This window comes from Chiloscyllium plagiosum, chromosome 28 (assembly GCF_004010195.1).
Source record: "Chiloscyllium plagiosum isolate BGI_BamShark_2017 chromosome 28, ASM401019v2, whole genome shotgun sequence".
Taxonomy (NCBI): Eukaryota; Metazoa; Chordata; class Chondrichthyes; order Orectolobiformes; family Hemiscylliidae; genus Chiloscyllium; species Chiloscyllium plagiosum.
The window spans coordinates 1,835,221-1,847,791 of record NC_057737.1 but is presented as its reverse complement, the minus strand read 5'-3'; the positions used below and the strand labels follow the sequence as shown (position 1 = coordinate 1,847,791).

Sequence of the window (12,571 nt, the reverse complement as noted above, 5' to 3'; positions counted from 1 at the left end):
GGACAGAGAGAGAGAGAGAGAGGGCAGGACAGAGAGAGATGGAGGAACAAAGAGAAATAGAGGGACAGAGACAGAGAGAGAGAGAGAAAGAGAGTGCGACAGGGGACAGAGCACGACAGGGTGAACAGAGAGAATTTGAGGGAGAGAGACAGAGTTTGGGGGAGGGAAGTGAGAGCAGAGGGAGTGAGGGAGGGATCAGTGAGGGAGAGGAGAGAGAGGGAGGGCCCTGGGATGGGTAGTTGCTCAATTGCCCAACCCTGGAGCTTGCTGCTGTCTCCCTGTCCCAGATCCTGTTGCTGCCTCCATCTCAGCCCCATTCCCTCCCTCACCTTGATTCCCGGGAATGTCACAGCGGATGAAGCGTATGAGCCAATCATGAGAGCGATAAAAGTCGATCGCAGATCCCCAAACATGTTCGGCAACTGAAAAGCAACCAGAGCCAAATCGATCATCAATAATCTGCCAGTAATGACCCAAACACCCCCATCCAGAAACAACCATCACTGTGTACTCCAGAGACCTCATTCAAGGTCACAGGTCAGGCAGTTGGTTCCCATCAGCCATTGCATCGCCAACATTTCCCCTCTCCCCCCCCACACACACACCCCACTCCCACCGATACATCCCATCAGAGAGAGAGAGCGAGGGGTCTTCTCCCTGGGACTCTGCCAAATCCCCCTGGATCATTCTCCCCCAAAACGGTTCTCCTGCATCACTGTCACATTACTGTTTGTGGGATCTTACTTTGCACAGGTTTGGCTGCTACATTTTGCATAATTACAATGGCAACTATGCTTCAAATCCGTCCTCAATGGCCTTAAAGCACTTTGAGACGCAGTGAAGTCAGATAAGGTGCTATACAAATGTAGGTGTTTCAGAGTGGACATTAAGTGGTCTCTCTGTGAAAGTGAGGACTGCAGATGCTGGAGATCAGAGTCAATAGTGTGATGCTGGAAAAGCGCAGCAGGTCAGGCAGCATCCGAGGAGCAGGAGAAAAGCCCTTCACCAGGATTCTTGCTCCCTGGATGCTGCCTGACTTGCTGCGCTTTTCCAACACCTCACTCTCGACATGAAGTGGTCTCTGGTGGCTGGGGGCAGGGTTGGAGGGGGTTGTGTACTGAGTATAATATTGGTAAGGCACAGAGTGACCTCAGCTGCTGGACACCAGGCTGCTGTTTACCAGGAGGAATGTGTCTCTGACTGACAGCTCACTCTCACACTCACTGTCACACTCACACTCACTCACCTGAGAACACTGCTTCAGCACACAGCCTCCTCCCCCTCAGCTTGATCTCACTTACACTGAGATCACTGTACCACTGGGTACACAGCAACCCTGAACACTCCCAACTCCAATTCCTCATTTATTTACTGAATGCTTATCCCCGGAGTCGAGAGATGGTCTGGTTGCTTGCTGGGTTATCGGTGATTGATCTGTCACCCAAGCCGGACAGGGGAACCCTCTGGGGTAATGCGTATCTCAGTCAGTGACCCTTATTGAGACAGCCCCTTTGAAAACTGCAGAGTGAGGACGAAGCTCACACAGTGAGAGAAGGATTTCAGGGAGGTGAACTCTTGGGCTCCCTGGCCACTTTGGTACAACTCAGAGCAAGATCCACTCAGTGTCCTTTCAGAACAGAACGCTGGGGGACGTACTGATAATCAAGCAGGATAGTAACCAGACCACAGAGAGAGAGAGAGAGAGAGAGAGAGAGAGAGAGACTGGGGAATGGGGCAGACACAAGACATATCACTCTGAACATTGCACAGTCATCAGTTTGGATTCAAGGATCCGAAACACAGAGGGTACAATTCGAACAGAGAGAGAGAGAGAGAGAGAGAGAGAGAATGGCCAGGGGCAGTGTACACAGATCTTTAAAGGGTAACAGGACAAATTAAGATCATGTTAATAAAACATATTAAATTCTAGTATTCATTAAAAAATACAAGTGTGACAGGCCTGTTTCCACACTACAAGTAATCTAATATCGTAATCTAATATCGTAATCTAATATCGTAATCACACAACCAGCTTCCATCCATTGGCACACAATATGGAAACAGCGCAGGGGTCTGTGCTGAGGGAGTGCCGCACTGTCGGAGGGTCAGTGCTGAGGGAGCGCCGCACTGTCGGAGGGTCAGTGCTGAGGGAGCGCCGCACTGTCGGAGGGTCAGTGCTGAGGGAGCGAAGAGAAAGTGAGGAGGGAGGAAGAGAAAGTGAGGAGGGAGGAAGAGAAAGTGAGGAGGGAGGAAGAGAAAGTGAGGAGGGAGGAAGAGAAAGTGAGGAGGGAGGAAGAGAAAGTGAGGAGGGAGGAAGAGAAAGTGAGGAGGGAGGAAGAGAAAGTGAGGAGGGAGGAAGAGAAAGTGAGGAGGGAGGAAGAGAAAGTGAGGAGGGAGGAAGAGAAAGTGAGGAGGGAGGAAGAGAAAGTGAGGAGGGAGGAAGAGAAAGTGAGGAGGGAGGAAGAGAAAGTGAGGAGGGAGGAAGAGAAAGTGAGGAGGGAGGAAGAGAAAGTGAGGAGGGAGGAAGAGAAAGTGAGGAGGGAGGAAGAGAAAGTGAGGAGGGAGGAAGAGAAAGTGAGGAGGGAGGAAGAGAAAGTGAGGAGGGAGGAAGAGAAAGTGAGGAGGGAGGAAGAGAAAGTGAGGAGGGAGGAAGAGAAAGTGAGGAGGGAGGAAGAGAAAGTGAGGAGGGAGGAAGAGAAAGTGAGGAGGGAGGAAGAGAAAGTGAGGAGGGAGGAAGAGAAAGTGAGGAGGGAGGAAGAGAAAGTGAGGAGGGAGGAAGAGAAAGTGAGGAGGGAGGAAGAGAAAGTGAGGAGGGAGGAAGAGAAAGTGAGGAGGGAGGAAGAGAAAGTGAGGAGGGAGGAAGAGAAAGTGAGGAGGGAGGAAGAGAAAGTGAGGAGGGAGGAAGAGAAAGTGAGGAGGGAGGAAGAGAAAGTGAGGAGGGAGGAAGAGAAAGTGAGGAGGGAGGAAGAGAAAGTGAGGAGGGAGGAAGAGAAAGTGAGGAGGGAGGAAGAGAAAGTGAGGAGGGAGGAAGAGAAAGTGAGGAGGGAGGAAGAGAAAGTGAGGAGGGAGGAAGAGAAAGTGAGGAGGGAGGAAGAGAAAGTGAGGAGGGAGGAAGAGAAAGTGAGGAGGGAGGAAGAGAAAGTGAGGAGGGAGGAAGAGAAAGTGAGGAGGGAGGAAGAGAAAGTGAGGAGGGAGGAAGAGAAAGTGAGGAGGGAGGAAGAGAAAGTGAGGAGGGAGGAAGAGAAAGTGAGGAGGGAGGAAGAGAAAGTGAGGAGGGAGGAAGAGAAAGTGAGGAGGGAGGAAGAGAAAGTGAGGAGGGAGGAAGAGAAAGTGAGGAGGGAGGAAGAGAAAGTGAGGAGGGAGGAAGAGAAAGTGAGGAGGGAGGAAGAGAAAGTGAGGAGGGAGGAAGAGAAAGTGAGGAGGGAGGAAGAGAAAGTGAGGAGGGAGGAAGAGAAAGTGAGGAGGGAGGAAGAGAAAGTGAGGAGGGAGGAAGAGAAAGTGAGGAGGGAGGAAGAGAAAGTGAGGAGGGAGGAAGAGAAAGTGAGGAGGGAGGAAGAGAAAGTGAGGAGGGAGGAAGAGAAAGTGAGGAGGGAGGAAGAGAAAGTGAGGAGGGAGGAAGAGAAAGTGAGGAGGGAGGAAGAGAAAGTGAGGAGGGAGGAAGAGAAAGTGAGGAGGGAGGAAGAGAAAGTGAGGAGGGAGGAAGAGAAAGTGAGGAGGGAGGAAGAGAAAGTGAGGAGGGAGGAAGAGAAAGTGAGGAGGGAGGAAGAGAAAGTGAGGAGGGAGGAAGAGAAAGTGAGGAGGGAGGAAGAGAAAGTGAGGAGGGAGGAAGAGAAAGTGAGGAGGGAGGAAGAGAAAGTGAGGAGGGAGGAAGAGAAAGTGAGGAGGGAGGAAGAGAAAGTGAGGAGGGAGGAAGAGAAAGTGAGGAGGGAGGAAGAGAAAGTGAGGAGGGAGGAAGAGAAAGTGAGGAGGGAGGAAGAGAAAGTGAGGAGGGAGGAAGAGAAAGTGAGGAGGGAGGAAGAGAAAGTGAGGAGGGAGGAAGAGAAAGTGAGGAGGGAGGAAGAGAAAGTGAGGAGGGAGGAAGAGAAAGTGAGGAGGGAGGAAGAGAAAGTGAGGAGGGAGGAAGAGAAAGTGAGGAGGGAGGAAGAGAAAGTGAGGAGGGAGGAAGAGAAAGTGAGGAGGGAGGAAGAGAAAGTGAGGAGGGAGGAAGAGAAAGTGAGGAGGGAGGAAGAGAAAGTGAGGAGGGAGGAAGAGAAAGTGAGGAGGGAGGAAGAGAAAGTGAGGAGGGAGGAAGAGAAAGTGAGGAGGGAGGAAGAGAAAGTGAGGAGGGAGGAAGAGAAAGTGAGGAGGGAGGAAGAGAAAGTGAGGAGGGAGGAAGAGAAAGTGAGGAGGGAGGAAGAGAAAGTGAGGAGGGAGGAAGAGAAAGTGAGGAGGGAGGAAGAGAAAGTGAGGAGGGAGGAAGAGAAAGTGAGGAGGGAGGAAGAGAAAGTGAGGAGGGAGGAAGAGAAAGTGAGGAGGGAGGAAGAGAAAGTGAGGAGGGAGGAAGAGAAAGTGAGGAGGGAGGAAGAGAAAGTGAGGAGGGAGGAAGAGAAAGTGAGGAGGGAGGAAGAGAAAGTGAGGAGGGAGGAAGAGAAAGTGAGGAGGGAGGAAGAGAAAGTGAGGAGGGAGGAAGAGAAAGTGAGGAGGGAGGAACGAGGGAACAGAAAATTTGGTATTTCTACAGTGGCTTTTATACCAACTTCATAGACAATCAAGTAATTCAGAAAGATGGCAGCTAATCAACACACAGCAAGATCCCATAAACAGCAAAGTGATAATGATTGGATAATCTGTTGCTAGGGAACGTTTGTAAGATCCATCAGAGGTCAGGGCACTGCTGTGGGTTCCTGTAGCTCTCTAAAGGGGTGTCTCACCCAGTGCCATACTCCAGTGTACTGCCCTTCACCCTGAGCATTTGTCCCTTTCAGAAACAAACCCAACGGCCCACAGGATACCTGACTCCCTCACACTCCCAGGCAAGCCGGTCCATGCAATTACTACTCCCTGCGTGCAAACGTTTAGCCTCCTATCACTTTCCCTTCTGATCCGTACACACTCAAAGTCTCTGCCCTTATGTTCTTTACCTTTTCAGGAGTGGGGACTCTTTCTCCCTGTCCAGCACTCTCGTGATTTTGAATCCTAAAACTGATCTCTCTCAATCTCTCTCCATCAAGGAGGATAGTCCTAGCTTCTCCAATCTACCCTCAGCACAGAGATTCCTCATCCCAGGACACAGTCCCATAAACTCCTTCAGCCCTCTCTTCACATTATCCTTTCAGCATGGGATTGAGAACTGGATACAACACTCACAGTCAGGCTGGACTAATGGCTCATACAATCTCAACAAAACCTCCTCACTCTCGTATGCTCAGTCACTGTTGACCAAGCTGAGGCCACTGTATGTTTGACTAACAGCTCCTCAACCATGCCTGCCACCATCTCAGTGATGTCTGTACATCTACACCCAGCTCACTCTGCTCCTGCACAATCTAAAGCAGCTGGTTTAACAGCTTCCCCAAAAATCAGCACTGCTAACAGAGCAGCACTCCCCCAGCGCTGACCCTCTCTTAGCACTGACCCGCTGACAGCGCGGCGGTCCCTCAGTGCTGACCCTCTGATGGTGCAGTGCTCCCTCAATGCCGTCAAAGAATGAGAGACAGCCCCTTCAGGAACTGTATCCCAGTGAGAGACCGACCCTTCAGGAACTGTATCCCAGAGAGAGACAGAATCTTCAGGAACTGTATCCCAGAGAGAGACAGCCCCTTCAGGAACTGTATCCCAGTGAGAGACAGCCCCTTCAGGAACTGTATCCCAGTGTGAGAGACAGAATCTTCAGGAACTGTGTCCCAGTGAGAGACCGACCCTTCAGGAACTGTATCCCAGTGAGAATCAGCCCCTTCGGGAACTGTATCCCAGTGAGAGACAGAATCTTCAGGAACTGTATCCCAGTGAGAGTCAGCACCTTCAGGAACTGTATCCCAGTGAGAGACAGCCCCTTCAGGAACTGTATCCCAGTGAGAGACATTCCCTATGGGAAGTTGATAGGGATTAAAGGGATGTATATAATGATTTTTTTCAGGGAGCTGAGCCCAGGTTTGTACTGTTTCGTGCGCCCTCCCCTCCCTGACCATCCAGCTGAGTACAAAGGCAGATTTACCGTGAGAGAAGTGAAGGTCATACACATCCCCCCGAATCCATTCAGGGCCAGTGCGATGAAAATCAGCACGGAAAGATCTGGAAGGAGAGGGCACAGAGTGGAGTTAGAGGTGGTGAAGGTGTTGCCTGGGTGAGTGTGTGCTGTTGCTGGAACACTCGCTGTGTACTTACCGTCAGGATTACTGGCTCCGTAGGCAATCAACAAACAGGACAAGGCAAAGCTGGTGCTGCAATAGAGAAAAAACACCAATCAACCTCAGGGCCAGTCAGCCCATCATCATCGTCTCCCCCAAACCTGCTCCCTCACCTTCCCGTCTCTCAAACCCTTTCTCTTGCTCCATCTCTGTTCTGAACTTTTCCTCTTGCTGTGACTCTCTCCCTAGTTTACTGCCTTCTTCTCTCCATCTGTCACTCTCTCTGTGTCACTCTCTCTGTGTCTGTCTGTCACTCACTCTCTGTCTGTCTGTCTCTCTCCCTCTCTGTCACTCTCCCTCTCTGTCACTCTCCCTCTCTGTCACTCTGTAAGGTGCTGTGTAAATGATTCTTGCTGTGAATGAGCACCCAGTTTCAGTGCTGAGGCTGTGTCACAATCACAGGGACAGGCCATTCAGCCCATCGTGCCTGCACTGTCATTTGATATAATTGTGGCTGATTGAAATCCTCCCCCTCCTCCATCCATAAACCCTTACACCCTGTGGGAATCAGAAATCTGTCAATCTTGACGTTAAACAGCCCCACAGACTGAGCGTCCACATCTCTGAGGCAGACCATTCCAAGGGTTCACAATTTTCTGGGTAAACACATCCCTCCTCAGCTTGGACCATCGGGGAATTCTCTACCCATTGTAAATGGTGGCTCTTGGTTTTAGACTCCACACCCTGGGGGGAGCATCTTACCCCCACCTACCCTGTCCCTCCCTTTGAAGGATTTTGTACATTCTTCAAAACTCCAAGGAACACAGGCCCAGTCTCTCTCCATCGCACAGCCTCACCACCCTGGGACAATGTGTGGAAGTGTTGTTGCACTCTCTCTGTGGCTGTGTGTGCTGAGGTACAGAGTCCAACAATGCACACAGTAGCTGGTGCAGTCTAACCCAAAGTCCACACAGGGATGGGAGACCTAACTACTTATTAGTGAACACATTTGAACACAGTCTCTGTAAAGCAGCCGGAATCACTGCTCCTCAGAATGCAACTGTGCTTTCTGAATGAAAACAGAGGAGAGGGAAGTGCAAAGTGATGCCTTCCACAGTTAAAGAGCAGATATATATCCACTGTGTAATGCCCTGCACAAAGCCCTGGATCAGAGCCCAGTTTACGTCCCCTACAGGTGGGGAGGTGCGGGACGGGTTTTGGGGAGGAGGGGGGGGTGGGGGGAGGTCGGTGGCAACTCCTCATTGGAGGTCCTGGGAGTCCGTGACACTCCCCACCCCCTTTCACATGGGAGACAGTGCCAATTCCAATGGACAACACCAGGCCCCTGAGTGAATCCTTGCTGATGTTTGTGAATGGGAACCCCTCATCCATCCCAGAATGCCTGGAGAACGGGAGGATGCTGGTGCCCAGTGCTGGGGTTGGGGGTTCTACCTGGATCTCTGCTGCCTGGTGAGGGAGCAGTTAAGAGTCACCCACACTGCTGTGGGTCTGGAGTCACATATAGACCAGGCCAGGTCTGGACGGTGGATTTCCAGCGCACATGAACAAGTAGGTTTTCAGTCTGATATAAGTTTGACATCCAGCAGGATTGGAACTGATATTTTGTGGATTTGTTCCCAGGAACACTGAAAAAGCCAGCACACAGACATGTGAAACACACCCAGTGGCCCAGTGCAGTGGTTCAAAGGGAAATGGACAGAGCTGAAATATTTTCTGATTGACCTGTTCTGATACAACTCCGGAGCAGTTGGGACTTGACCTGTTCAGAGCAAGGGACGAGACCATCCCAACACAGGAGCCCTGATTTCCCCGGCATTGTTACCAGATTTAGGAGAGTGGCTAGCAACGCTGAGAGGCACTGACCTGCCAATCAGACGGAGTTTCCGTGGTCCATACTTGTCCATGGCAATACCAAGGGGCAGTGAGATGGCACTGAGCAGGAAGGACCCGACAGTAAACGCCAAATTCAACATCTCATCTTGGTCCTTGCAGATGAGCCAGCCGTTCATCCTCAGCGGGAGTTCCAGGTCACTGCTGTTGTTTCCCGTCGAGCTGTTGTTGGTGACGTTTGCTAAAAGAATGGAGTCAGTGGAACACAAAATCAGGATTTCATTACAGGCACCAGATTCCATTATACTCAGCGTCCGGATCCAGACTCTGAGCCACACTCTACCCTCAGACAGAATAACACAGTTACAATGTTCAGCTCTGAGGGGGGGCCGCACCGTCAGAGGGTCAGTGTTGAGGGGGCGCCGCACTGTCGGAGGGTCAGTGCTGAGGGGGCGCCGCACCGTCAGAGGGTCAGCGCTGAGGGAGAGCCGCACTGTCGGAGGGTCAGCGCTGAGGGAGTGCCGCACTGTCGGAGGGCCTGTCTGCTGAACAAGGTGCGAACTTGATGCCATCCCAGAGGGTGAGGATGTTCCCTCTCAGTGTTTCGAGGTGGAGCAGGTGAGAGCTCTCTCCATGCCCTGGGGCCAAAGTTTACTCTGCGTTATCAGTCTGTCATTGCTGTCTATTGGCATTTACTCTGCTCCAATTAGCTGCTGTGTTACCATAACGACAAGAGGGAGACTTCAGACATACCTCCAGCTGGGAATGTTCTTGTCTGTAATTAGGGAAGGGGTAGGCACCGTCAAAATGCAAATCTTTCTTCCTCGAATGGTTCCTGGTGGAGCTGTGGCTAGGCTGGCCTTGGAGCAGGTCAAGCTCCTGCAAAAGAATTGGGTGTTCTCTGGTGGGGGGCTTTGGGGAGGGGGATTACTGGGGGTGGGCTCCACACTCAGCAAGGCGCAGCACTGTGACTGTGTCAGGTTGCTCCTTTCAGACTGAGCTCGGTGAGTAGTGCGTCCCTCAGTGTTTGTTGGGAATCAGCTCCTAACGCTGGGCCTGGACGTTACTGTGTGTGAGAGACTCTGTCTATCCATGTGTCTCTGGGTCTGTCACTGTGAGTGCGTCTGTCTTTGTCAGTGTGTGTCTGTCTGTGTGACTGTGTGTGTGTGACTGTCAGTGTCTGTGTGTGTCTGTCTGTCTGTGTGACTCTGCGTCTCTGTCTGTGTCTGTGTGAGAGAGAGAGAGAGATACATGAAGCAGTGATCCTGTCCTGTCCATGTAGAGTCTTAGTGTTTGTGGTAAACAGGGCAGGCGATGAGCTATTCCACGTTGAGACATAATACGTCCCTGAACACTGCCAATCCTGGTCACAGAAAGGGACTGACTGCATTTAAAAACTGCTTAGAGACAGGCTGCTCACATAACAACCTCAACTGCAGCGCGTCAACACAGGATCTGTTTACTGCTAAATCCCTGACCTTCCAGACTGGTCCCCCGAAACGTGACCTTTCCTAGAGCAGACACTGTCCCCATCCCTGTGGGAGTGGGGCCCTCAGGCTAAGGATCTGAATCACTCCTAATCAGGACCAACTATTGACAGCACACTCACACAGAGACATGCCCCTACACCACACACACACACACACAGACAGGCACCCCCACAAACACAGAGACACACACGCAGACATACATAGACACTGACACTCACATAGACACTCACACACAGACTCACACAGACAGACACAGAGACAGAGACACCACTCAGGAACACTACCCCACTGGGTGACAGCCCTCTCTAAACCTGGGTACCATACACCACCCATTCCCCAACCACTAACTCTGTCTTCAACCCAATGCTGCCCCCACCTGCCCTCCCCGTTCCACATTTACAGAATTGCTGCTGTACAACCCAGCAACAGGAAAGTGGGGAAAAGGTCAGAAACTGATCAACACTAAAAAATAACAGACTCAGCAAAGCAGAGAGAACCACAGACTGAGTCATAGTGGCAGAACGAGAAAGGAACAGAGAAACGGAGAGAGAGAGAGAGAGAGAGGAATGACGAGAGAGAGATTGAGAGAGAGAGACAGAGAGAGAAAGGGATGAGTAAGGTGGGGGGAGCTCCCTGTAAGACAGGAACCAGGCAGAATGTGAGAGACAGAGAGGGGACAGGGCAGGGGGCGGTGTGAAATGGTTTCCCTGGTTACCAGCCTGGGTGGTTCATACACTGACCATCCCCAAGGTCATGGTCACCTGCTACTGGACACTACACTGTGCCCTGACTACGTGACCAATACAGAGGCAACATTGAACATGATGCAAGAAACTGAAAGAGGCCATTCAGCCCATCACACCCACTGCAGCATTCAGTGGGATCTTCAACACCATGTGCCTGCACTGCCCTCCATATCCCCTGGTGATTGCAGTCTGTCTCCGTCAATCTCTGTCTTGAATACATTCAACCTTCAGACAGCACCTTCCAAAGCCACAACCACTTCCCTCTGGAAGGAAGAGGGCAGCAGATACATGGGACCACTACCCCCTGCAAGTTCGCCTCCAGGCCCCTCACCATCCTGAGTTGGAAATATATCACTGTTCCTTCAATGTTGCTGGGTCAAAATCCATGAATTCCCTCCCTCAGGACATTGTGGGTCAACCCACAGCACATGGACTGCAGCGGTTAAAGAAGGCAGCTCACCCCCACCTTCTCAAGGGGCAACTAGGGACGGGCAATAAATACTGGGGCCCAGCGAGTTTGTCCCTGCTGATATAACCTCCTCCCTAGTCCCGGGTGAAACTGTCGAGGTGCGGGTAGGGGCAAAAACAGGATAACATCGACCACAAGCCTCCCTATCACACTGACAACACTCTCCACCTCCCCCTTTCCCTCCCCCTCACACTCTTCATCAATTCCCCTCTCTCACTGCCTACCTCTTGCTCAGTCACTCTCACTCTCTCTTTCCCTCTTCTGCATGCTCTGTCACTCTCCCTTACTCACTCTCCCTCTCCCTCTCCCTCTCCCTCTCCCTCTCCCCACCATTCCTGCATTCTCTTTCACTCTGTATCTCCCTCCCTCTGTCTCCCGTGTGGATTTTGCTAAGCTGGCAGTTTTACTGTTGAGCAAGAGCACGATGTAATCAGCAGTACAGTGGCATTGAGGAAGAAGACAGGCTTTGGAACAAAACAAGTGTTGATCCAGTTTGGACCAGTCCACGGCTGCAGCACCGTGTCACATGGAACCCTCAGAAAGCGGTCAATGCTGCACACAGCCAGAGGCACCGAGTCACCAACTGATTCTCATCCTTGGATAATCAACACAGGCGAACACTCAGCATCTCAATTCTCAGCTTTCTCTGTGCACACAGTGTCCCAGCTCCCAGTGTCCCACCCTAACACAGTCGCCCCAGAGTAAACACACACCTGTCAACCATGGCTCAGTCAATAAACACCCCCACACGTCACAAATCTGGGCAGGAATCCAGGCTGATACACCCAGTAACGGGGGGGTCAGCGCTGAGAGAGCGCCGCACTGTCGGAGGGTCAGCGCTGAGGGAGCGCCGCACTGTCGGAGGGTCAGCGCTGAGGGAGCGCCGCACTGTCGGAGGGTCAGCGCTGAGGGAGCGCCGCACTGTCGGAGGGTCAGCGCTGAGGGAGCGCCGCACTCTCAGGGATTCAATGTTTCTGATTTCCTGGATTGATGGTTATGCAACAGACGCTGTGGTTAATTTGATCTGTTTTTGGGATCAATCTGTGCACTGTTTGGCCGAATCATTAGCTGTCTCCCAGCAGTGACTGGATCAACATTGCCAGTTCATCCTGTTTCTCTGAGTAACTGATGATATTCCGTGTTGGGTACAGGGTTAGTGAATTTCAATGCCACAGAAATGAACCCTCCCACAGTGGAATGGTTTGGTGGGTGCTCTCCCTCCTTCCTGTGTGTTTACTCCGTCCTGTCTAAAAGCACTCAGATACAGACCTCCCCCGCCCATCCCAACAACCTGCAGAGCTCCGGGCCAGTCAGTAAATCGGGGTGATTTAATCCGAGCTGCTTTTCAAACGGAGCATAGGGAAACCAGGTCAGTGCTTCCTCAGTGAATACTCCACACAGTCAGACAGTGGCCCAAGGGACACTCCGCCCAGAGGTCACCGTCTCTGCTCAATCTGTTCCTGTGTGTTATTCACAATATTCTGTTACAGGACTTCAAAACTCAAATCAGGACAGACCTGTTCACCGGGAGACTATGTATCAGATTATCATCACACCTGAATACTCTGTCACCAACCCCCTGCCCTGTTCATTCAATAGCCGGAAGATGCAATGAGATCAGGAGAGAAACCCACTTTGTAACGGACGCAGAGTTGGGGGGGGGGGGTGGTGAGAGAGAGAGGGAGGGGT

The 12,571-nt window shown here is 51.7% G+C and overlaps 1 protein-coding gene across 1 annotated transcript in view; it reads right to left on the bottom strand.

Moving 5' to 3' along the window:
• slc43a2b (solute carrier family 43 member 2b) overlaps positions 1–12,571 on the bottom strand; it is a 39,665-nt gene that overhangs the window by 20,828 nt on the left and 6,266 nt on the right. The window contains exons 5-8 of the mRNA XM_043718900.1: positions 8,211–8,418; positions 6,364–6,419; positions 6,194–6,270; positions 205–422 (exon numbers count right to left, since the gene is read on the bottom strand). Of these exons, the coding sequence (XP_043574835.1) occupies positions 205–422; positions 6,194–6,270; positions 6,364–6,419; positions 8,211–8,418 (559 nt within the window). The remainder of the gene's footprint in view (positions 1–204; positions 423–6,193; positions 6,271–6,363; positions 6,420–8,210; positions 8,419–12,571) is intronic.